We start from the raw sequence: 22,907 nt of genomic DNA, 5'->3' as shown, positions 1-22,907 counted from the left end.
TAGTGTATTTTTAAATATGGTACAAAACAGTAGTTCTTTTGAACTATTACTTTTGATCAATGCATCGTGTACACAAAACATATTGAGGCAAACACAGAAATCTGACTTCTTAACCTGACTTCATTATAACCCCCTTCCTCAGAGATCAAAGATCGCAGTATTTGAGAAGATGTGGTCCTACATGAAGTCTGCAGAGCCTTCTGTATTTGTGAAGACGACAGACGACGGTGTCGTGCGGGTGAGGAAGTCCAAAGGGAAGTATGCTTATCTGCTGGAATCCACTATGAATGAATACATTGAACAGCGCAAACCATGTGACACCATGAAGGTGGGAGGAAACCTGGACTCAAAGGGCTATGGAGTAGCTACACCCAAAGGATCTGCCCTGAGGTACACCTTCACCTACATACTTCAACAAAAAATGTTTTCTTTTTTGACAAAAATTATGAATCGTTAAAAGTATGAGAGTTTACAATGGAGAGATTTCTGAAGGCATTACAAGTGTGTCAGGGCTTCTCCTACAAATGGCTTACTTAAAATGTTTCTCCATACTCAGTTTAATATGCATAGACAATTAAGTATCCAAAGTATTTAGTATCCAAAATATTGCACACTTCAGCTTTAAAATTAATATAAAATTTTTTAATGTCTTTTTTTAAATGAATGTAATAAAGTAGCCACAACTAAAGTTAAATAAGACTTTGTCTTAGCTTAAGAGTTCTGTAGGACCGAGCTTATCGTTTTTTCAAAGAAGCTTCTCCTCTGTAACCTCTGATTTTGTGTTGAATGAAATTAGTTGTAATTGTCTGTTTATGTTCTGTACCATGAACTCTCATTTCCACAAAATGTGCACTCCTGCTTATCATATTTCCATCATCAAGATAGCTATTTTTAATGTTTATGTTTAATTATGTTAAAATCACGTCTCATACTTGCATCTCACCACATTGACTAAATGGATTTCAATACTTCTGTTCTTTTATACATAAATCAAAGAACACATCCTTGAGAATAATGACCATAGCGGCCCACAAAGCCCATTGGGCTTTTTTAAATGCTAAACTCTGATTTGAATAAGAGCTGTGTGCCTGTTCAGTAGCATTCAAACTATAGAAAACATTTCGTAAAGAGTTGATTTCAACATCTAGACTCCATTTAACAATACATACACTATCGTTCAAAAGTTTGTGGTCGGTAAGATTTTTTAAATATTTTTGACTGCACCAAGACTTATCTTATAAGAATTATAATAATAATCAAAAACACAGTAAAACAGTAATACTATTACAATATAAAATTATCGTTTTCTTTTTTAATATATATATATATTTATGTTATTTATTCTGGGATGGCAAAGCTGGATTTTCTGCACCATTACTCCAGTTTTAGTGTCACATGATCCTTCAGAAATCATTCTAATATGATGATTTGCTGCTCAATAAACATTTCTGATTATTATCAATGTTGAAAACCAGTTTGTTGATTAATATTTTTGTGGAAACTGTGATACTTTTTCAGGATTCTGATTTATCCGTTTTAATGTATCCCATGCACCTAAAATATTGTCTCACAGACACTTAAATTGCATTCTTATGACTCATAAAGGCCTTTCAAACAGTAACACAAATGTTTCTCTCCTACTAGTCCAAAGCAGATGAACGTAAATGTTGACCATCAACTTCTGGCATTTTCACCATCTTTCTCTCAAATTCTCTCACCATCTTTCACCCTCTCATGTGCTCCATTTTAGATGTTGAGATGGTTTTACCTATCATTATCCTCCCTGACATCCTTGTTGTCTTGTGTACTCTGCAGATTTCAGATTAATGTTCATGGATGAAGTCTGGCTTTGTTTTAGTCATCCATAAGCACATCGGCCTCTTTCTCGCCCTGTCTCGAGGGGTACAGAAAGAAGTCAGGGATTTTACAGAGAAAGACACCGCCACACATATGAGCATGGGCTGCATTAAGAGCGCTCTGGGTTTGATTGCAGTGTTGGGATTTCCCAAAATATGGAACACAACCACGGCGTATTCGATTTTCCAGAGCTAATCTACAGTAAAATTGACTTTATCTGGGAATCCTCTTACGCAGACCACGCTGTGACAAAGGGCTTAAATCCAGAGCATTGCTAATTCATCCCGTTTCCTCTCCCACAATCCGAGGTCTTGCTCAGTAAAATCTCTCATAATTTGGTCACAGTACTTTTTTTTTTTTTTTACACTTAGCACCACAAGACAACTAATCTTACATCAACAAGGCCAGCAGAGCCAGGCACACAGTCAGATCAGTTTTATGTTCTGTTCACTTCCTCTACGACTTAATAGACTCACTTTTATTTGACACAACCTCTGCCTCGCCGTATCATATCACCAATGCTGACCCAGCTTATTTTATTATCATTTCAAGAAACCCAGTAAACCTGGCAGTGTTAAAACTGAACGAGCAGGGCCTGTTGGACAAATTGAAAAACAAATGGTGGTACGACAAGGGAGAGTGTGGCAGCGGAGGAGGTGATTCCAAGGTCAGCCCCAATATGAGCTATCCAGCGGGTAACCACCACCTTGGGGGGGTAACCGGCAACCTCAGTTAACAAACACCTCGGCTGCAGTTGTACACCAATTGAACATATTCCAAATCGTTTTTTGATTAATGCAAATGAGGCGTTTAAATGTTTGACAGTCAATTATAACATTGAGTATCATACTCAAAATTTTGCAAATCCGAGTGTTTTCGATCTCTTTTGCCGGTTACCCAAAGTGATATAGTAATACACATCTTGCAGTAGGGAGAAAGGTCACAAAAGCTAGATGGAGTATTAATGCATATCACTTTGGCAGTGACAGTTTTCAAACTCTGTGACTGTGCTGTTCTTTCCTTTTTTTCTGCTTTTGTTTTGTTTGTTTTCTTTTCTTTTCTATTTATCTGTAGACATAAAAAAAGTAATTATGGGTGTATGTTTGCTTAAATGCTGAATAACATAAGATAACATGGGTAATGTTATTTATGTTATTTTCCTGGTTGAAGAATCCCCGTAAACCTAGCGGTGTTGAAACTCAATGAGCAAGCCGTCTTAGACAAACTGAAAAACAAATGGTGGTACGATAAGGGGGAGTGTGGAAGCAAGGACTCCGCCAGAAAGGTCAGTTCATTCATTGGTCCTTTCCCTCACTTAGAGATACAGCTTTAGTGCTTTACTAAAGGCCCTGTCCTCCTCTCTCTCAAACACGCACCACACCAGACGCTCTGTCTCCAATCTGCCATTTACTAAGAGACTTGTGCGCACTGTCATCATGTTGCTGTCTGGCCCCTATTACTTCCCACATTACAAAATAGATGTGATGCTTGTGGTGTATTTATAGAAATAGGCAACATAGTTTTTTTTTCTTCACTCACTTCAGTGCTTGGTTCTGAGCTTGCCGCATTTACAAATTATTGAGCTTTTCCTGCTCATTTGGTCGCATTCCCAACCGTGCGTACGTACATATTTATGTGTAAAACTCAAGCCTCTTCGCTCGTAAATCATGTGTTCATCAATAAATTCACTTGCTTGAGGATAAAATGGACTCCGGGTTCAAGGGTTATATTATATTATATTATAACAAATATAAAATGTTATTATATACTTGTAGTACATTTTATATACAGTATCTCACAAAAGTGAGTACACCCCTCACATTTCAGCAAACATTTTAGTATATCTTCTCAAGGGACAATATGAAACTTGGATAGATTTTAGAGTAGTCAATGTGCTGCTTGTATAGCAATATATATTTAATGTCCTCAACATGGCAGTTGTCATCTTGGCGGTGTGTTTGGGGTCGTTATCATGCCATTCGGCAGAGTTTCTGAAGGGAGGGCATCATGTTCTGCTTCAGAATGTCAAGGTACATGTTGGTATCCATGTTTCCCTCAATGAAGCTCAGCTCCCCAGTCCCAGCAGCACTCATGCAGCCCCAGAACATGATGCTACCACCACCATGCTCAACTGTAGGCAAGACATAATTTTCTTGGTACTCCTCACCAGGGCATCGCCACACATGCTGGACACCATCTGAGCCAAACAAGTTCATCTTAGTCTCATTAGACCACAGGACATGGTTCCAGTAATTCATGCTCTTGGAGTGGTTGCTTTTATGTGAGACAGCTTCAGAAGAGGCTTCCTTCTGGGACGACGAATATGCAAACCGACTTTTTGCTGTGTGCGGTATTTGGTCTGAGCACTGACAAGCTGACCTTCTGCTTCTGCAACCTCTAAAGCAATGCTGGCAGCACTCATGCATCTGTTTTTTGAAGCCAGCTTCTGCACCTGACACACAGCACGAGGCAACTTCTTTGATTGACCCTTGCAAGGCCTGTTCCAAGTGGAATCTGTCTTGGAAATCCTCTGTTTGACCCTGGCCTGTACTGTAACTCAGTTTCAGGGTGTTACCAATCTTCTTATAGCCAAGGTCAACTATGTGGAGAGCAACAATTCTAATTCTCAAATCCTTAGAGAGATCTGTGCCATGAGGAGCCATATTGAACATCCAGTAGTCAGTATGAGAGAATTGTACTCAAAGCACAAATTTTAACTGCTCTAATACAAGATACACAAATTTGTATGGTCCTGTCAAGCAGACAAAAACATGAAAATGATGAATAGGGCATGTGGCTTGGGCACAGTTGAACGATGTACAGCTAATATCACTTAGGGTGTACTCGCTTTTGTTGCCAGCTATTTTGACAATAATGGCTGTATGTTAAGTTATTTTCAAGCAGCACATTGACTACTCTAAAATATATACAAGTTTCATTTCTATAGTATTGTCCCTTGAGAAGATATACTAAAATGTTTGCTGAAATGTGAGGGGTGTATTCACTTTCGTGAAATACTGTATATGTGTGTGTATATATATATATATATATATATATATATATATATATATATATATATATATATATATATATATATAAACGTAACTGTGAAAAAAGATATAAGCAGTCACATCTGTTTTAAACTATTATTCAAATATAACATTAATAAACTATCATACTTCAGAAAAGAGAGGTCAGGATAATGAGTATTAACCTATAGTGGCAAAACATTTTGTCTTGTGTGTAGCGACAATAATGTTAGGTGCTCCCCTTTTTAATCGTAAAGTTTGGTCCTTCATCCCGCCGGATAGCCTGAATCCATTTCTGTCTAACTTCACTATCAACAGGGAAGGAATGAAACGACAGATATGGCTACTTTTGTGAATAACTTCAACAGCCCGGTACGCTACAATGACTCTTGCTCATTGCTTGCGCCATTTGTTTACCTATTGCCCTGACCGGGGAGGAAGAAGATTTCCACGACTATTGCGTATTTCCGGTCACAAATACGGAAGTTGTGAGAAAGGTTTATCATTATAGTCTTGAATTATGCTAATTTCATAAGTATATTAAATCTATTCAGCTCCATTACCCCAGTGAATATGTAATAAGCAAAGAGATATTCCGACCTTGCCTTTATTCTAGAGGAATTTTATCAATAGGCCTACATGTTGAATGGACAATACATTAAATGGACAATATATAAAATCCATAGATTTTCAATAATTAAGAAAAACACTGAGGTGCTCAGTATAGTTGCTGTTTGGGTTTTTCTTTCTTTCTTTTTTTCTCCTGTTATCTGCTTCCTCCTAATCTCCTCCTCATAACAACAGCAACATATAAAGCCTAACGCCACCCATTCATCTCAGCATGAGTAAATGGCAGTCTGGAGAGAAAAGCGTTGCCATGGAATGCCCTCTAACAGGATTGCTCTTCCCCTTAGAGTCCTTCAATGCTGTCTTGTCTCTGTCCAAAGACAATGTGCATGCCAATGGATGAGACCTCAATACGGTCACCAAACAGATGCATGTCAGTGACTCCCACCACCCCTGACGTGACGTCTCTGCTACCAGAGACAGAGAGAGACCCCAAAGGTTCTCAGTTATGACCCTTGGGCAAGAAATCTTAACACAGAAGCCAAGACATTCTATAAACAAGACAAAAAACTTGGTTTATATCTGCATGACGTTTTTAAATAATAAGGACTATACATTTCATATCAGACAGGGAGATATCTTTGATTTTATTCATCTTTTATTATTAAATATTAATATTATTTATTTATTTATTTATTTATTTATAATTCTTTGTTAAAAATGAAACCACTATGCCAAGACAGTCAGAAATTACTGAAAGATTGTTTGTTCCAAGCTGACGCATGCGTTTGCATGATTTAGGCAGCTCTTTTTATTGCTGATTCATTTTAAATACTGTGACAGAATGAATACCACAGTTATCATAATATAAATATATTGCGAATGTGTATAAGTATCTAGATTTGGTTGTGTACATTATGTGTACATTATATCTTATAGCAGTAAATATCATGTTGTGTGTTTATTGAATAGCTGTGATAGAAAGAGATCATTTATGTTTGTTGCTGTCCTGTAGACTTGTTTGTGTTAGTGTGTTTGTGTGACAGATCACAGTTCGAGTGTTTGATTGCCATCTCTGCTCTGCAGGATAAGACCAGCGCTCTGAGCCTCAGTAATGTGGCTGGAGTTTTCTACATTCTGATTGGCGGGCTTGGGCTTGCCATGCTGGTGGCCCTTGTTGAGTTCTGTTACAAATCCAGAATCGAGTCTCGAAGGATGAAGGTGTGTAAAAACCATTATAACCCATTTAGCATCTACAGCCCAGTATAGTGCAGTATTTAGATCCATACCAATTTAATTATAGGCTTTGCATTTGGCACTTATAATGTTTATCGTATAACTTCTATCGTATACTGACCTCACTTCCTCTGGGGTATCTGGCAGTGGAACGTGTTGGCATTTAAGAGGTAATTGTGGGTGGGTGTAAACATCATACCACCCACTGTGCCTCTCTCTAATCCTGTAGCACATAGCTCTGGAATGCTTACAAAATTAAGAAGAATACAGTGACTTATATAGATTTAATTACCCACAAACCCATGTGGTGACTCATCATTTTCATTTAAGGTCTTTCAAAGGGAAATCTAAGAGGTAATTTTAAGACATGGTTTACGAAACGCACAGCATTGGCTAAATATACTTTTCAGACAGCATGTAGGAACCGCAATTTTGGTCACACTTTACATTAAGTAGCCTTAACCTCAATGTAATAACATCAAATACCTACAAGACTATGGACATACTGTGTAATTACATGTTGTTCTGAAAATTCCCACATTTATTGCTAATGATTTTGAGGTATGTTTAGGAGTAGGGAAGGCTTAAGGTATAGGATTATAGGGGTTAGGTTTTGGGATAATGGTTGTGTTACGGTTAGGGGTAAAGTTAACAGTGTAAATACATATGTTATTTAAATGCAAGTACTTTAAATGTAATTACAATGCAACAACATGTATGTACATAAGTAAATTGTATCAAATGGCTAAGTAAGGCCACCTAATAAAGTGTTACCGAAATTTTAAAATGATTAGATTGCCATGATAACTTGAATACATTTTCTTTTCCTGTGTTTATGTATTTCTTACTGAAACAGTACATTTTGGTGGGACATATCAAAATAGACCTAATATGACTTATTTTCTTCAAGTGGAACACAAAAGAAGATATTAAGAAAAATCTCTCTTTTTTTTGCCCATATATTGAAAGTCAATGAAACTCACTTTCACTGAACGGACAAAAAAATGTTTTCCGCAGAATAAAGTTAACAACATGAGAACGTCATGAGGCAGAGTAAACGATGACAGAATTTTAGTTTTTGGGTCAACTATCCCTTTAAGTTCAACACTGCTATGTATTTCACCTTGTTTTTTGTGTTTTCTTCCGCTATGTGACATTCTTCTTCATTCTTCAAGTGTAAAGACATTACAATTGCATAACAGCCACATTTAAAATATCACAGCAACAAATCGCTGTTGCTTGCAGGCCAATTAGTCTGCATGAGCCTGAGCAACATAATCCCCAGCAATCCACTGAAGTGTGCTGGATTTAAATCATTTATTTGTCAAGGATGTGCAAGCCAACATCCACATCATTAGCTCCAGTTTCAAGCCTACAGGGTTTCATTATGTAAAATTGCTACATGAGAGAGTGGCTTCAAGTTACTGTGGCACTGGTCTCATCATTGCTGCACTTGATGGCTGTTATTTTTCACCGTTTCTTATCATGAATCATTGCGTGTAACGACTGGAGCAAATCCTTAGATCAAATGAAATATGTTTACGCGTAATTGAGGTCAGAGCTGGTGAGTAGAGTTAGCCGGCTTTAAAAAAGCTCTCTCTTGTCGTTTGTGCTGTAATGCCTGTGCAATGTGCTGAGCAGCTTCTTTGTGTTTTTTTTCCCCTAGCAAATCATTGACGCAGCCATGCTCAGCTCCACACTGACCAGGATGGGCAGCGGAGGTGAGAACGGACGTGTGATGGCCCATGACTTCCCCAAAACGGCACAGACTCTGCCATGTATGGGCCAGGCGGCCGCCATGGGCCTCAGCACCACTGGGATGTAAACGGCCATCAGCCTCTCTGAGATCAGGGGACATCAGGAGACCAAGATTGGGAGAGGATGTGAGAGACACTGAGGCATACAGCTCACCTGCCACTAAAGTACTGCCAAATGGATTCATAGACACACTTTGGGCTCCAAATGAATTTAGATAAGGATGGAGGAAAATTACTTTTCTAATAATAAGATGTGGTTGTTGTTTTTTGTTTGGTTTTTTGGGTGGGGGGGTGGGGGGGGCTACTCCAGTGCAATAAGGAGACCATGCGTGAGGTGTTTTTGTATGAAGCATCATTTTTTGAGAAAACTGAGTTACAGTCATAAATTACTGACAATTGAACTGCAATGTTTCTTTATTGGCTCGTTCCCCCCAAATCACAATTTTTCAGTTGTGCTAATTTTATTCTTTTCCTCTACCTTATGATATATCTTTGACACCATCTCTGTAAGAGGAACGTTTTACACAGCATTTTTCTTCAACCATAGTTCAACTCCATCATTATTTATTAAATAGTTCAGGTAAAGTGTGTAATTTCTGTGCCACTAGCATCATCAAGCAGAACTGCAAAATAATAACCTTTGTCTGCCATTGGTCAGACAAACAGATCCCACCCCATTCAGGTGCGTTAGGATGCACATAGTGCTTACTAAATATGCATATTAATCTGGGAAAGGAAAAAATATCATAAAGGTATAGCTCATCCAAAAAGGAAAATTCTGTCATTATTTACTCGACCTTGTGTCGTTCCAAACCTGTATGACTTTCTATTTCTCCTGTGGAACATCTTTTTTTCCCCCAATGTTTTAGATAGGGATGCTCCTATCATATTTTTAAGAGCCTGATTACAAAAACAAATATCTCACCATTAAATCCATGTCCCAAGCACACTATTATAATGTTCTCATTGTAATTTTATGTGGCTTATATGACAGACTTAACCATATTTTTATTTTTTGAAATGATTCCAATCATATTTCAAGCAATTAAAAACCACAATGGCAAACAGTGTGCATCTGAAGTGGCTCAGCTGAAGGAAATAATCTGTTATTTATCAGCTTTAATATATTGGCCAAATTTTCTGATCGGACTGATAACACTGACATTAAAAATGAACATATATTGGCTGATATATTGTGCATCCCTAGTTTTTGTCTCTCCATTGAAACATTCAATCTTCTCTTATGTTCCACAGAAGAATACAGGTTTGAAACAACATGAGGTTGAGTAAATGATGACACATTTTACATTTTTGAGTGAACTATCACTTTAAGATTGAAAAAAATGATACACTTCACCTTTAAGTAAAAATTATGAATGAAATGAATGTTTGTTTGATGTCATCCCAGGAAAAACTAGGAAGTGTGCTACATCAGTGTGTCAGCTTCATTGCAGTCTACAAATGTCTTCCTTACCAACTGGTTTGATTGGCGAGCCTCTCTAGGGAAGGTGAGTTCTTCCATAGGTGCGGAGAGGATGATTACCAGTCCTGTCATTGTTACCGCTGTGGCTCACAGTCTCACCCTTTACTTATGAACTCTTTGGATCAATCCCCGCTTCCCCTATTCATGCTGCTCCATAGAGTCTAAGAGTTAAAGACGTCAGAGAGAGAAAAGGGGGAGTAGACCACGCTTTTTGTATTTACTGCTTTTTGTGTTATTGTTATTACCACTTCCGTTCGGTCTTCCTTTCCTGGTTTACATGACATATTTCTTTTGAAGTAGCTGATGATATACAGTACATAATTCCCACACTGAACGGCTAATAGGCCTAAAATGTGACAGTATTAGCAGATTAAAGGCCAGCATGAGCACCCAGCAGACCGTCTACCTAGAATCCCTAAAACTTCTGTTTGTAATAATATTGTCACGTAAACAACGATAAAAAGAATTGTATGGAAATCTGCCAAATAGCGGACACAGGGACAACAACATAAATTGCTTGTGCTGTGAGATTAATAGCCTGACTCTAACAGTCCATTTGAGAGGAACAAAGCATGCTGGCGACGGCTTGTTTGCTACAACCGTTGCTTTATGCTCCAATAAAATGAACACACCTTTGTATACATAGAAATGAAAGAAATGATGTCATTAGCCAATGATGAAACTCAAACCTATTGCATCTTAAACTGACTTTTAGAATTTCGAGGTGCCACATCAGGCCTTGTGTTTCTCTACCAGACTGGACGCACTGATTCAAGCACAGACCAGGATGCGAGATGGATGAGATAAGCTCTAATGGACCTGAGATACTATGAACGAGCACAGGTAAAACTGAATGTCAATACTCTAAGCACAAGATCTTCATTCAGCCATTCAGGAGAACTTTCTCTGAGGCTCAGTGGTGGAGCTTTTCTCTGTTTGTATCCTTCCTCGATACTTTGCCAGTGGACTTTGCACAGTCCTTTACGTCGTCTGTCCTTTTTATTGTCGATTCCGTTTGTACAAAGTAGAGTATCAACCATGACATGACGTGGGACATTTGTGCTGACAAAACGGCACTTTGTGGCCTTTGTTTTCCATCAAATGGGTTATTTGTTTCCTTTATTATATTTTTAATTATTTCTGGTCTTGTATTAAAGTGAAATTCTGTATTTTAGATGTTTTTTGTTGATTTCGCACTTCTAGTTTTAAATAGGGCTGTCAATCGATTAAACATTTTAATCGAATGAATTACGATATGCTGATTAATTAATCGAATTAATAGCATACTGTGTATTTCCATGTGTGCTGAGAAATAAAACAAATTTTAAATTCATTAATTAATTGTTTACAAATACAACATTGTTGTGGCATGGCAGCGTTAAATAGACTTAACAAAAAGTAATTTATATATTGTCAATAGGTCAGTATATTGTTTCTTTCCATATCATTGAACATAAGCACTCAGTCCATAATTCATTTTGCAATTGATTTGTCAATCAGGAAACAGAAGTTTTTTCATTGTGTTTATTTTATTATTGCTTATTTTATTTATTCAATGTATCACATTGACAGCCCTAGTTATACAAAAATCTTCTCTTTTTCACATTCACCTCACAAAATACCTTTTAAAAACAGCAGCAAGATGTAATGGCAAGAACCAACATGTTGATGAGGAGTATTCGGAAATAAACTTTTCTTACTGAACGCTTTTTTGTATTCCATCAATTTATTTGCTTTTTTAATAAACAGTATGTCTATCTTTTCTCTTGTTTCGCTTTTCTTAGCTAGTTAATGTTTGCATATGTTTTAAGAATGAATGATACCAGAATCTACAGCCAAGTGATCTATCTATGTCTTTCTGCTCAACATCATCAGATGAATTCATGTTCACGACTGAGCTGCGCTGATTCAGAACATCTTATTTGAGCACTGTTGGCTCTCAGAGTGCTGTATTGATCTCGATAAATGCCACATTTGTTCTCCTCCTTCTGTTTCCCCCATAGGCCTGGCCTTTCACTCACTCACTCCCAGCTCATGTTCAAGACATAGAAAGTGCCAGAGGCTTTTGTGCATTTGCATTTGCAAGTGTTCAGAAATTCAGCACTATCTGAACTCAGCTAATTGTGTGCCTACAGGTAGGCATACATCTCTGAGAACTGAAGCAGAGAATTTTTTTATGGTTACTGAGGAGGCGTCTAAATTTAAGACCCAGCTTGAGCTGCAGTTCTGTTTGGTGCAGCTGAAACGAGAACTGGAATACGAAAACACTTGCAAAACAAAAGACTTGGACATGCCTGCATATATCTGCTTGGATTTAGATTTGAAAAAATGATCTAACCATTTGTTCAAACTCTACAAAACAGATATGAAGTTATTATACACTCAAAAAATTAACTTTTGCGTCTTGTTAAATTTAATTAATTAAAATAAGCAAGAGTAACACAATTGTTTAATATTTTGTCACAATTTAATTGTTCAATCAACCTACTATATTTAAATCTGAAGTTTACTTAATTAATTTGTGAGAGAACTACATGAATCATTTTTGTTGACAACTAACTGGGCAGTGGATCTGTAGTTCCCAGCATGCTTTGCAAGGGAATGCATTAGGAGGGTAAATTTAGGGATTAAAGTGTTATTTAATGTGTTTTTCTGTAAATGGAAAGATGTTGTTAGTTAATGTTAATGTTTAATATTCAGTAATGTTAGAAATTTAGAAGACTTTCTGTAATGTTTTTGAATTTTTTGGTTACCATTATGCAGAAGAGTGGTGACTGTGTTTAGTTTAGGGCTGTGGGCCCTAAATATACTTCAGTACATGCATTAAATCTCAAAATCAGACCAGCATAAGTAATATTCAATATTACTCTGTAAAAAAAGGGGTTTACATTAAACTGAACACTAGTAGCTCCTATGATTGGAAATAACTGTAGAGTCAAATTAGTCAAAATTGTAATGTTAGCGATTTTAGGCAGGGCAAAAATTAAATATAGTCAACCTGACAAAACTTTATCTAGCAGGAATAACTAAATTAATTTAAGTTCATACAACAAGATTACAACAAATAATTTCAAACAAATTAGATTTTTTTGGAAAAATCTAATTAATTTTCGTGGAAAAGCTTTCCTTAATTTAATTAAGTTCGTTCAACTGCTTATATTTTTGAGTGTAGACCTTATTCAGAGCAGCGCCACAATCTAAAAACACATTAAATAACAGTACAACCCACCTCAAAAATGGTGCTGCTGTGAATAAAGTCTATTAGACTTCTGGAAAAACTTGAATTTCACATATTAGTTCACATCCTACTCTCAATCACTCAATCATATCCTGCTCTCAAAGTTTCTTAAATGCATCAGAATAGAAAAAATTATATGAATTCCCCAAATGTTCTAAACACGACAATGCACAGTCACTTACAATAACAGAACTGCGTCACAAAATCATAAGGAGACTCGCCTCCTCAGAAGTGTGTCTGTGCAGGAGTGAGCTTTAATTATGCTATTCATGCATGTATTTACCAAGGAGGTGCATAATTAAGGGTCAAGGTTTGGCTGGTTAGTATGACACAGTTAGTCCTTGCTGGAAGATGCTGTAACTACACCATTCTGAGGGTAAAAGCTTCAAGGCTTGTAATTTGAATAATTTTAAAGTGAATTTTCTGGAATGATATGTCACATTTATTGGGCTCAAGACAGTTCAGCCCTTATGGACTTGACGGAGCTTCACACATTATGTTTGCTTTTCCATAACCTTCCTAATTAGCAAAAACTTGCTTTACCACTTCTGTTGCAGGGTGAATTTAGCATCCCCAAAATTCCCATCCATTTCCTTTTTAAAATCAAATGAGAGATCATGTTTAAATCGTAAATATAAGTTAGGTGGATATTTTTGAAACACACTTGTCATTGTCAAAGAAGTTAAAGGTAGGGTAGGCAATTTTCGGAGCGGTTAGCAATAGCAAGTTAGCTTTGAAAGCATAAGATCCCACCCTCACTTCAGAGCCAAAAGCCACGTCTCCAAAGCCACGCCTTGAACACATGAACGCACACAGCAGAGTTTTCAATGCCATTAAACCTCATGTCTCAAATTACATAACATTACAATAATAATGAATTTCGGTTTCAGTGCGCGTTGACCGACGTCTGTCTAACCCTCCATAGCATGAAACGGGGCATATATATATATATTTACATATTAAACTATTAAAAAGCCAAACACAATATATTCATTGTATTGTTTTATAAGATTGGACATTTTTATAAGATTTTATTTTATCTCTAATGCAATGAGTGTAAAAAGGGATAACACATGGCTTGAATACCATTTTTAAATGTCTATATTACAAAGGTTGCAACACAGGGCTGTTTTAAGCCAGACTGATGCCTCACTCAGAACTTCATCATTCTGTAAGCAACCCCCCCCCCCCCCCCCCCTACAGTTCTCCTAAAACGGTTGCCATGCCAACCCATGCAATTCCATCCCTTAACTTGGGAAAGAGCCTCAGTGTTACCAACTTCTGTCCGTAAGCTGTTTTTCACGTCATTTATTTCTCCTGCTCACATATTCAAACAAGCAGATTGCCTTCAAATAATTTGAGCTCGGTGAAAACAAAAACATGAATGATAATATCAAAGTGTCCAACTTCAGCGTGCAGTTTAGTAATGATCACTCATGGATGCATAGCGTTTAAAGATACAAGACTTAATTATCTAACCCAAGAGCTGCATGCGATTCATACGGGAGCGGGGGGATGGGTTATGCATGATAGTCACCTATACAGACATCAGACCTCCAGTGGATGACAAGCACACTGAGGTCTGATTTCTAACAACCATCATTTGATTAGTGCCCTTGTCATTAATGATGTTAATTCATGTTGATTGACATTGCCATCTGACCTGCTAATAATAACCTCATCCAGTGTTGTTCTGTTATTTCTAATTATGTTATACCTTTTTTTATCTAATTATGCTATACCTATCTGTCCTATAAAAGAGTAAATGTCATCTGTGCATCTGTCTGTGTGGCAGTATGAATTTTTTTTCAGAGCTCGTGTGGGAGGCTGTAAGCAAGAGTAATGCTGCGTTTTGAATGATCATGGTAATTAGTGCAACGCACACACTGAACAAAAGCCATCTTGAAAATAGAGCATGCACCGACAAATTAAAGCAGTGTATTACTATGAGTGACATATTTTTTATTCTCTATCTCTGGCTAATCTGACATTTTATCTTTTACTGCATGAGCATTAATAGATGGACAGGAGAGAAAAGGTATGATGGGACCATGCCAACAACTATGTCACAGGATTGCGTTGTTTGTCAAAGAGGAGAAATAAAATGACAGATTTATAGGCTCAGGCATCTATCATTTGGAGTATTGATTTGACAGACTCTACAGCTGAAGAATGAAACTGAACCGATGTTGACCCTTTTAACTCAAACAGCATAAACATAGCTTTTTTAACCCCTGTCTGGGTTCTAATGAATTTAAAATGTTTTTCAGCACCTTCTTTCATTCATGTAATCACACTAAACATTCTGTTTAGATGGAGCCGCAGAGCAGAACAAAATCCTATTCCACCCCATGTGACCTTTGAAATAGATAGTGTAAAGATAATATCTCAACAAGAAGACAATTTTATCACCTGGATTGACTTTAGATGATTTTCTCTTTGACAGTAGTTGAATAGCAAGGCTGAAGCTGTGTTTTCTGTCCTTTAGTCTGCAGTGACATCAGCTGGGCATTTACAGAATTGACCATAATATTTAGTCCTTTTTTCCCCCTTTTTCTTTTCTTTTCTTTTTTGCATTTTGCAACTGGGAATGTTGTGTTGTGTTGTGACAAAAGAACCTTAAAAAAAAACACCTTGTGAAATACAGTGGAACATGAGGTCGTCATGTAGCCCGTGTCTAAGGACTTTTGTGTGAGCACACTTGCTCTAGGTAACCAGTCTCCAGGCGATCTACGGCCCCCATGTGCTCTATTTAAAAAAGAAGAAGACGATTTTGACACACCCGAGAGCAACAAAATAACTGTCTACAAATCTCGTTCTAACAGGTTACACCAATCGTGTTCCTGACATTTTGGAGGGACAACGATTGTCTAAATTGATTTGCATGTAGTACAACAACCAGTGAACAAGGATATCACGATCCTTCTCTAAACGGAATGGAGAACATAGTTGCAAAACAACAAACAACATATGAAATAGCACAGCGATGAAAGTTTAATGAGTTTAGGCCCATGTAGTGATCAACCCGATCAAGCCTGCTAAACGGTCACTTATATAAACAACACCTCACTGCATGTGAACATAAAATGTATTTCTTAATCTCTGCTCAAACCCGTTATAAGCCAAACTGGTTCTCCAGCTTTAAGGGAGAAACTTCTTATGTCAGCAAACACCACCGCAGTATCAGGTGTCATTAAGTTTATTAAGCAGATAAGTGTATTATATGATATATGAGGGAATGTATGATTAAAACAACATTGAGATGAAATGTTAAATGAATTAATTCAAAACATAGGCCAATAGGATACTCTCAATTTAATATCTATCCTTATTATTTATCCTACAATAATACTGTAATAATACATTGTAAAATTAGGCAGCTCGTGACAAAACATCATGTCTTCCCCCTATATCAATATTAATTTCATGTTTAAATAGGAAGTTGTACTTGTTTTAGTTCCGTCTATTGTAGGCTATTAAAAGGAAGGTTATTACTGTGTATTATTGAAAAGGCTCGCGCGTTATTACGTGTGCCTGAGACGAGGCGCTGCTCGGGCGTGGCAGTAGATACCTGTTTTGCTCGTGTCCGTGTTTGCGTCCGCGCGCTTCACAGGTGTCGTATCTTCCATGAATTTACGCACGCGGATGGCACCGATGCAGAAAGTTTATTCTGGCAAATTCAAATGAACCGAGGCGAAATACGAAAGAAAGATGTTCTTTCCGTAGGTCAGTCTGATAGAAAATAATGATTTTGTTTTGTTTTTAAATGGCTTCATATCGATAAGTTTTAACCCGTCGTTTAAATGAGCAATACAATGAAAGACATACACCTGCCATCCGATTCATGTATCAATGGTAAGAGAGTTTTTTGTTTGTTTGGTAACTACCGTCAGTAGCCTAATATAACTTAAATTGCAAAAAGAAAACAAAGTTCATGTAGGGTATTTCTGTGATTGTGCGTATTGGTAGAGCTCAAAGCTGCTTTGGTGACACTTTAGAATATCGTTCTATCATTAATGAATAACTACGCAGGAACAAACGAGTAAAGCACTATAACTACTATTAACTAAAAAGAAAATATGTTTAACAAATAAGTATAGGTGCTTAGTTGAATGTGGTAGTTCACTATTAGCTAATCAATCTCCTATTTTTGTGATACCTCCTGGAGAACTAGCTACCCAGCAAGCAATTTTGCGTTTAAAAGACTAATAGGCTACTTTTGTGCTGTACGTGAAATTTTAATAGACGTAGCCCAAGTATAGACTAGTCATCAAATAGAGAGAAAATGAATGACTACATATAATAGACAACAAAATACAACTTAAGGATTATTTTTTTGACTCAAAGTCTTATAAAAACTACTACAGGTTTATAATTAATATGAATAATTACTAAGTCCTTTAGAAGGATTTGTTTATTATTTGGATCAGTAGCCTACTAAAGTGGAAAAACATGATAAATCTCTAAAGACTGAAGTCATTGTAACCTGTTGAGGTTTTTGTAAGGTTTTGGATAGTAATGACTCAAGTGTTACTACATCCTTCTAAAGGAACTACTAATTATTTGGATCATGGTTTTAAAGTGAAGATCATGGTAACCCACTAGTAATGACACAAGTGTTACCAAATCCATTGTAATTACTATCCAAAAACCTAGAAAGCTTGCAATGACTCAATGAATATTAGGGAGTTATCACACTTTTCACTTTACAGTACTGATCCAAGTAATAGGATTTGGTAATACATGAGTCATTAGTGGGTTACCATAACCTCCACTTTATAATTAATGATACGTTATTCATGTTGTTAATTATGAACCTGTATATGAGTTCTTAGTAGTCCTCTGGGTGGTATGAAAAAATGGTAGTTATCGATAAGCTAATAGTGAACTAACTCAACTAAACACTATTACTTACTAACTAGTTAATCAGAGTTTCCTGTTAGTTGATAGTAGTTACTAGAGTGTTAATATTGCATTATACTCATTTGTTCCTGTGTACTTTTTGATTAATGATGAATTAAGTGTTACCGCGGAATGACATCCTGTTTATTAACATATGATATCATTTGTTTGAAGGACAAACATTCTTTATTGTATGTATGATGTCAGCCTTTCACTTAATGACAGATGATTGTTTATGCCCGCAAAATTGGTTGCATTGTTACCTATAAAACACTACGTAAACACCGTCTTTAAAATAGTGCTTTATAAATGTAGATGCTTTAGAAATCAAATGATCATGATTATTACTGTTGTTGTTATTAAAGTAGCTGTTGTCACGGGTTGAGTGTCTGCAATGAAGTGCATAACGATAAGGATATAATAGAAAACTCTTTAATACTCGAAAAAACAAGGGAGATCTCAGGAATTACAATACAACCACATACAACATTAACATAAACAAGACTCAACGCTGAACAAAGGAAACAATGAAAAACAAACCAAAAACAAGACCTAAACGTGACGGTTGTGTATGTTGTGTTGTGTAGCTGTTGTTAGATCCTCTTTTAACCTGAATCAAAATCAAATGGGAATTCTGTAATTTTCAACCTACTAAAATGTAAATAGGCTAAATAAAATAATCTTTTTTTTTTTTACAAATATGCATACATACATACATTTATAGATACACTTTAAAATGTGAAATAAAAATGAACAAAATGAAAAACTGTAGTAAGTTCATTGCTCTTGTTGCCCTTGACAAAATGCTGTCGTTTTAGCAATGTTGATTTAGCTTCATGTCACTAAAATGTATATGTAATGTGAAAAAGCTGTTGTGAAAGTTAACTAATCAATTTAGCCTATTGTTGTAACATTTAGTTCCTCTTTCTTTCTTGATCAGGTTCAGTAATAAGGATCTTCTGTCCCACGTCTGCTTCTGTTTGTGTGTTTGACACGGGTGTTGGCAACACGTCTTTTAGTGTTGACAACTCCAATAAAACCTCTACAGTCAACACTGCAGTTCTTGCCATTGACAAATGGAACAACTTCAATTTCTGGATGGGCTTGACACTGGCCGTGCTCTCAGCTTTCCTCATAGGTGGAAGTATTATCCTGAAAAAGAAAGCATTGCTGCGTTTGGCCGATACTGGAGAGACGAGAGCAGGTCAGGTCATTTACATCAGTATTTACATAAAAAGATTTAAAAGCTCCATCCAATTCTGACAAAATAAAGCTTGTTTGATGTTTATGCCTCAATGTTCCGACCGTTAGAGTGGCCAGTTATGTATATGAGGGTATTTGGTTTAAAGCTATGTATTTTACTTGACTGAATAGCAATTGCGAAATTGGTTGAAACCGGTTCCTTCTTTGTGCCTCGCTAATACTCCGAGATTTACCAGCAGGCTCTGTTTCTTGATTCTTAATACATGTTTTTTGATGCCTGCTCAGCTGAAGGAGGTCATGGGTACCTGAAGGACTGGATGTGGTGGGGAGGCCTTTTGACAAGTAAGTCCAATGCAAAGCAACTGTAAATCATCTTCCTTTCATGATTTCTGACAGACTCAGTTAACATCCTGCTTTTGTTTGGAAGTGGGTGGAGGTGAAGCAGCAAACTTCACAGCGTACATGTTTGCTCCAGCCACAGTGGTGACCCCTTTAGGAGCTCTCAGTGTTCTTATCAGGTAATGGCACACCCTTATTTACACTCGCCAACAAACCGTCTAAATAAATAGACTATAATGGCATCCTGAATTGCAATATTTTTTGTGCAATTTATTCAAATTTAGCTGAACTAGGGCCCAGCTGAGTAATGCTATAGTACTGACATTTGTGGGATTGTGGAGTTATGACTATTAAATGTAATTTTTCAACAATTTGGGGCTAAAATAAGATATTTTCATATTTACATTTTTTGAAGACATTGCTTTTCTTTTCAATTTGGGGTCTGTAAGAATTTGTAATATCTTTTGAAAGAAGCCTCTTATGCTCATAAAGGCTGCATTTATTTGATCAAAAATACAGTAAAAAAAGTAATATAGTGAATTAATATTACAATATGAAATATAATATTTTCTTTTTGAATATATTTAAAAATGTAATTTATTCTGATGGCAAAGCTGAATTTTCAGCATGATCCTTCAGAAATCATTCTAATATGCTGATTTGCTGCTAAAGAAACATTTCTTATTATTATTATCATGTCGAAAACAGTTGTGCTGCTTAATATTTTTATGAAAACCGAGATAACATTTTTTTTCGGGATTCTTTGATGAATAGAAAGTTCAAAACAATAGCATTTATCAAAAAAGATATCTTCACTGTCGCTTTTGAAAAAACATTTAAGGGTTAACATGAGTCAGAGGTCCAAATGATGACATATCATTTCCAATTCTCTGGCAAATGTCATTTTAACAGATACTATCTATATGTGTTTAAAGAATTTTTTGTTATGTGACAATGTCAATAACAAACAGTTCATCATGAGATTAGTCAGTTCATGATGAGATTATCATTATTATATACACATACTAAGAGTATCTCAAGCACTGATCTCCACCTTTTACCTACTGAAGTCACAAGATCATAGTTGAATCCCTCGAATTTCCTTCTCTCAATATGAGTGAATTCTAGTAATGGCCTTTTGTGTTTATTTCTGGTGTTTTCATTGGAACTAAATGGAAAGGTATTAATGTTAATGTTTATTTACTCTCTTCAGTGCAGTGCTGTCCTCCCACTTGTTCGAAGAAACAATGAATCTGCTAGGAAAACTTGGCTGCATGCTCAGCATACTGGGAAGCACTATAATGGTTATACATGCACCTGAAGAGGAAGAAGTGACGACGCTTGCAGAAATGACAAAGAAACTGCTGGATCCTGGTTAGTGTTACGATACCTTTAGTTACTGAACCAAAAACTTGTTGTCATGTATAACAACGGCTTTTTCTGCTTCTCCTTAAGGTTTTCTGGTGTTTGCCAGCATCCTGCTGGTCACCTGTGTAATCCTAATCTTCTACGTCTCTCCTCGCTTCGGTCAATCCAACATATTGGTCTACATCAGCATTTGCTCTCTGCTCGGAGCGTTTACTGTGTCCTCGGTCAAGGGCCTCGGCATTGCGATCCGCACCATGTTCTCCGACCTTTCGGTGGTCCGGGACCCTCTCACCTGGATTCTTTTGCTGACCTTAATCGGATCCATCATCATCCAGATCAATTATCTGAATAAGTCGCTAGACACCTTCAATACGCTCTTGGTGTACCCCATCTACTACGTCTTCTTCACCACCGTAGTCCTGAGCACCTCTGTGATTCTGTTTAAAGAGTGGGGAGCCATGTCAGGAGTGGATGTGGTGGGCACCATCGGGGGCTTCTTGGTGATCGTGGTCGGGGTGAGCATGCTGCACCTCTTCAAAGACTTGAACATATGTTTTGAAGATCTGAGGAGCAAACTCTGTCAGCCGAGCCCGTCGAAGAGGGAGGACAAGCACATCCTCATAGAGAACATAGACATCCTGCCGCCCATGAGAGAGGAAGGGCCCAGAGTCTTCATCATCAGCTGAGATTGTATCAAATACATTTGGAATATGCAGTTTAGTAATATCCTCACTGTTTTAATCGTTCATTTCCTCTGCTGAAGGCTGTTATACCATGACACAGTAGTATGGATTGGCTGCTGCCGAGTACAGTGATGACGCAGACATTTTCTCCTAAAAAAATATATTATTTTGCTGTTGTGATGGAACGAAATTGGAAATATTGAAACAGCAAATACAGAACATGACGCAGCAGGACTTTCAATCTTGCTGCTGAGAGCTACCACATAAGTTACACCAAATTTGATCATTTGATGTTATTGTCTTGGATGCATCTGTGTGGGTAATCTTTCCATAGAAATATATTGAAATTGACCAACAGTGAGACTAAAATATATTTGTTTACATAAATATTTTAATGTAAAAAAAAAAACATTTCACAATATTTTATTGTAGTTTGGCTTGAAAGAAGGTGTAAAGTTCAAAACATTTTTAAAAAACTTTTATTGAATGTTTTGGCTATTTTTTTGCTTTTTTGCTTCTACTATAAAGCAGTATCACATTCAGTGCCTTTTGACTGACTTTTCATATTATATTTATTGAGATTTGAAAACAGACATCCTCTGTATTGTGGGTTATTTGAGACTGTGTTGCCAGTGTTCCTGCACAGTATATCGGATAGCTCCAAACATCATGAGAGACAAGTTGAGAAGACTGTATTTACCTTTTAAACCATTGACCTGAAGAGCACTGGTTCAAATGACTCTGTCAACAGAACTGGAGCCTGTGTGACCGTTGGCGTCTCTGTCTATAAAGTAGCATTTGGTTTGAACTGAAAAGATCAAAGTCTTTTAGATAACGATTTTTTAAGTTTTTATTTATTTTTTAAAAACCTTTACACTTAGTGATCACTGTTTAAATTAATCATTACAATGACATTTCTCTGAGAAATCCTAGTCAAATCCATTAAAATCTATTTGCATTTTAGAACTTAAAGTTCAATTTATTATTATATACTCAGGAAGAAGAACACTAAAAAAATGTTAAAGAAATATATTGTCAAAGTAAAGTATACAGAATTCATATTATTTTCACTCTGTGCTTTAGTATTCATTCCCAGTCAAAGGAGTTGGAGCACCACACAGGTTTTCCCACCTAAGATCTTAATCTCCCATAGCTCATTGCATGAACAACAGCTCATAGTGCAAACTTGTCTTTCTCAGTTTCACCAGTAGATGACAAACACTACACACCAGTCAGTCCCACATC

General features: G+C 36.7%; 2 protein-coding genes across 9 annotated transcripts in view; both read left to right on the top strand.

Moving 5' to 3' along the window:
• gria1b (glutamate receptor, ionotropic, AMPA 1b) overlaps nucleotides 1-11,691 on the top strand; it is a 66,791-nt gene extending 55,100 nt beyond the window's left edge. For 2 of the 8 annotated variants that reach the window (XM_077233263.1, XM_077233261.1), the window contains exons 13-16: nucleotides 143-390; nucleotides 2,410-2,524; nucleotides 6,540-6,674; nucleotides 8,356-8,642. In XM_077233263.1, the coding sequence (XP_077089378.1) occupies nucleotides 143-390; nucleotides 2,410-2,524; nucleotides 6,540-6,674; nucleotides 8,356-8,514 (657 nt within the window). In that variant the 3' untranslated portion in view covers nucleotides 8,515-8,642. Of the gene's footprint in view, nucleotides 1-142; nucleotides 391-2,409; nucleotides 2,525-3,027; nucleotides 3,188-6,539; nucleotides 6,675-8,355; nucleotides 8,845-9,854; nucleotides 9,955-10,644 lie in introns of those variants that run through there. The other 6 variants (XR_013204927.1, XR_013204928.1, XM_077233262.1 and 3 more) reach the window with 6 other exon arrangements.
• A 4,979-nt stretch (nucleotides 11,692-16,670) lies between these two features.
• Nucleotides 16,671-22,204, top strand: nipal4 (NIPA like domain containing 4). Its single transcript, XM_077233254.1, has 6 exons — nucleotides 16,671-17,022; nucleotides 19,010-19,273; nucleotides 19,558-19,614; nucleotides 19,700-19,790; nucleotides 20,825-20,985; nucleotides 21,067-22,204. Exons 1-6 carry the CDS (start codon nucleotides 16,971-16,973, stop codon nucleotides 21,663-21,665), a joined length of 1,224 nt encoding a protein of 407 aa, XP_077089369.1. The 5' UTR covers nucleotides 16,671-16,970; the 3' UTR covers nucleotides 21,666-22,204.
• The last annotated feature ends 703 nt before the right edge of the window (nucleotides 22,205-22,907 follow it).

Source organism: Siphateles boraxobius, unplaced genomic scaffold (genome assembly GCF_051911475.1).
Source record: "Siphateles boraxobius isolate OS27281-9 unplaced genomic scaffold, OSU_SipBor_1 18, whole genome shotgun sequence".
NCBI lineage: Eukaryota > Metazoa > Chordata > Actinopteri > Cypriniformes > Leuciscidae > Siphateles > Siphateles boraxobius.
Note: the sequence above shows the minus strand (reverse complement) of the source record. Positions and strands in the feature narration are given on the sequence as shown.

What these genes read in the sequence shown, in the direction of transcription:
- nipal4 (XM_077233254.1), top strand. Translation starts at nt 16,971, where the DNA reads ATGAGCAATACAATGAAAGACATACACCTGCCATCCGATTCATGTATC. An exon ending in ATCCGATTCATGTATCAATG is followed by an intron (nt 17,023 to 19,009) that starts GTAAGAGAGTTT and finishes TTTCTTGATCAG; the next exon opens with GTTCAGTAATAAGGATCTTC. An exon ending in TACTGGAGAGACGAGAGCAG is followed by an intron (nt 19,274 to 19,557) that starts GTCAGGTCATTT and finishes ATGCCTGCTCAG; the next exon opens with CTGAAGGAGGTCATGGGTAC.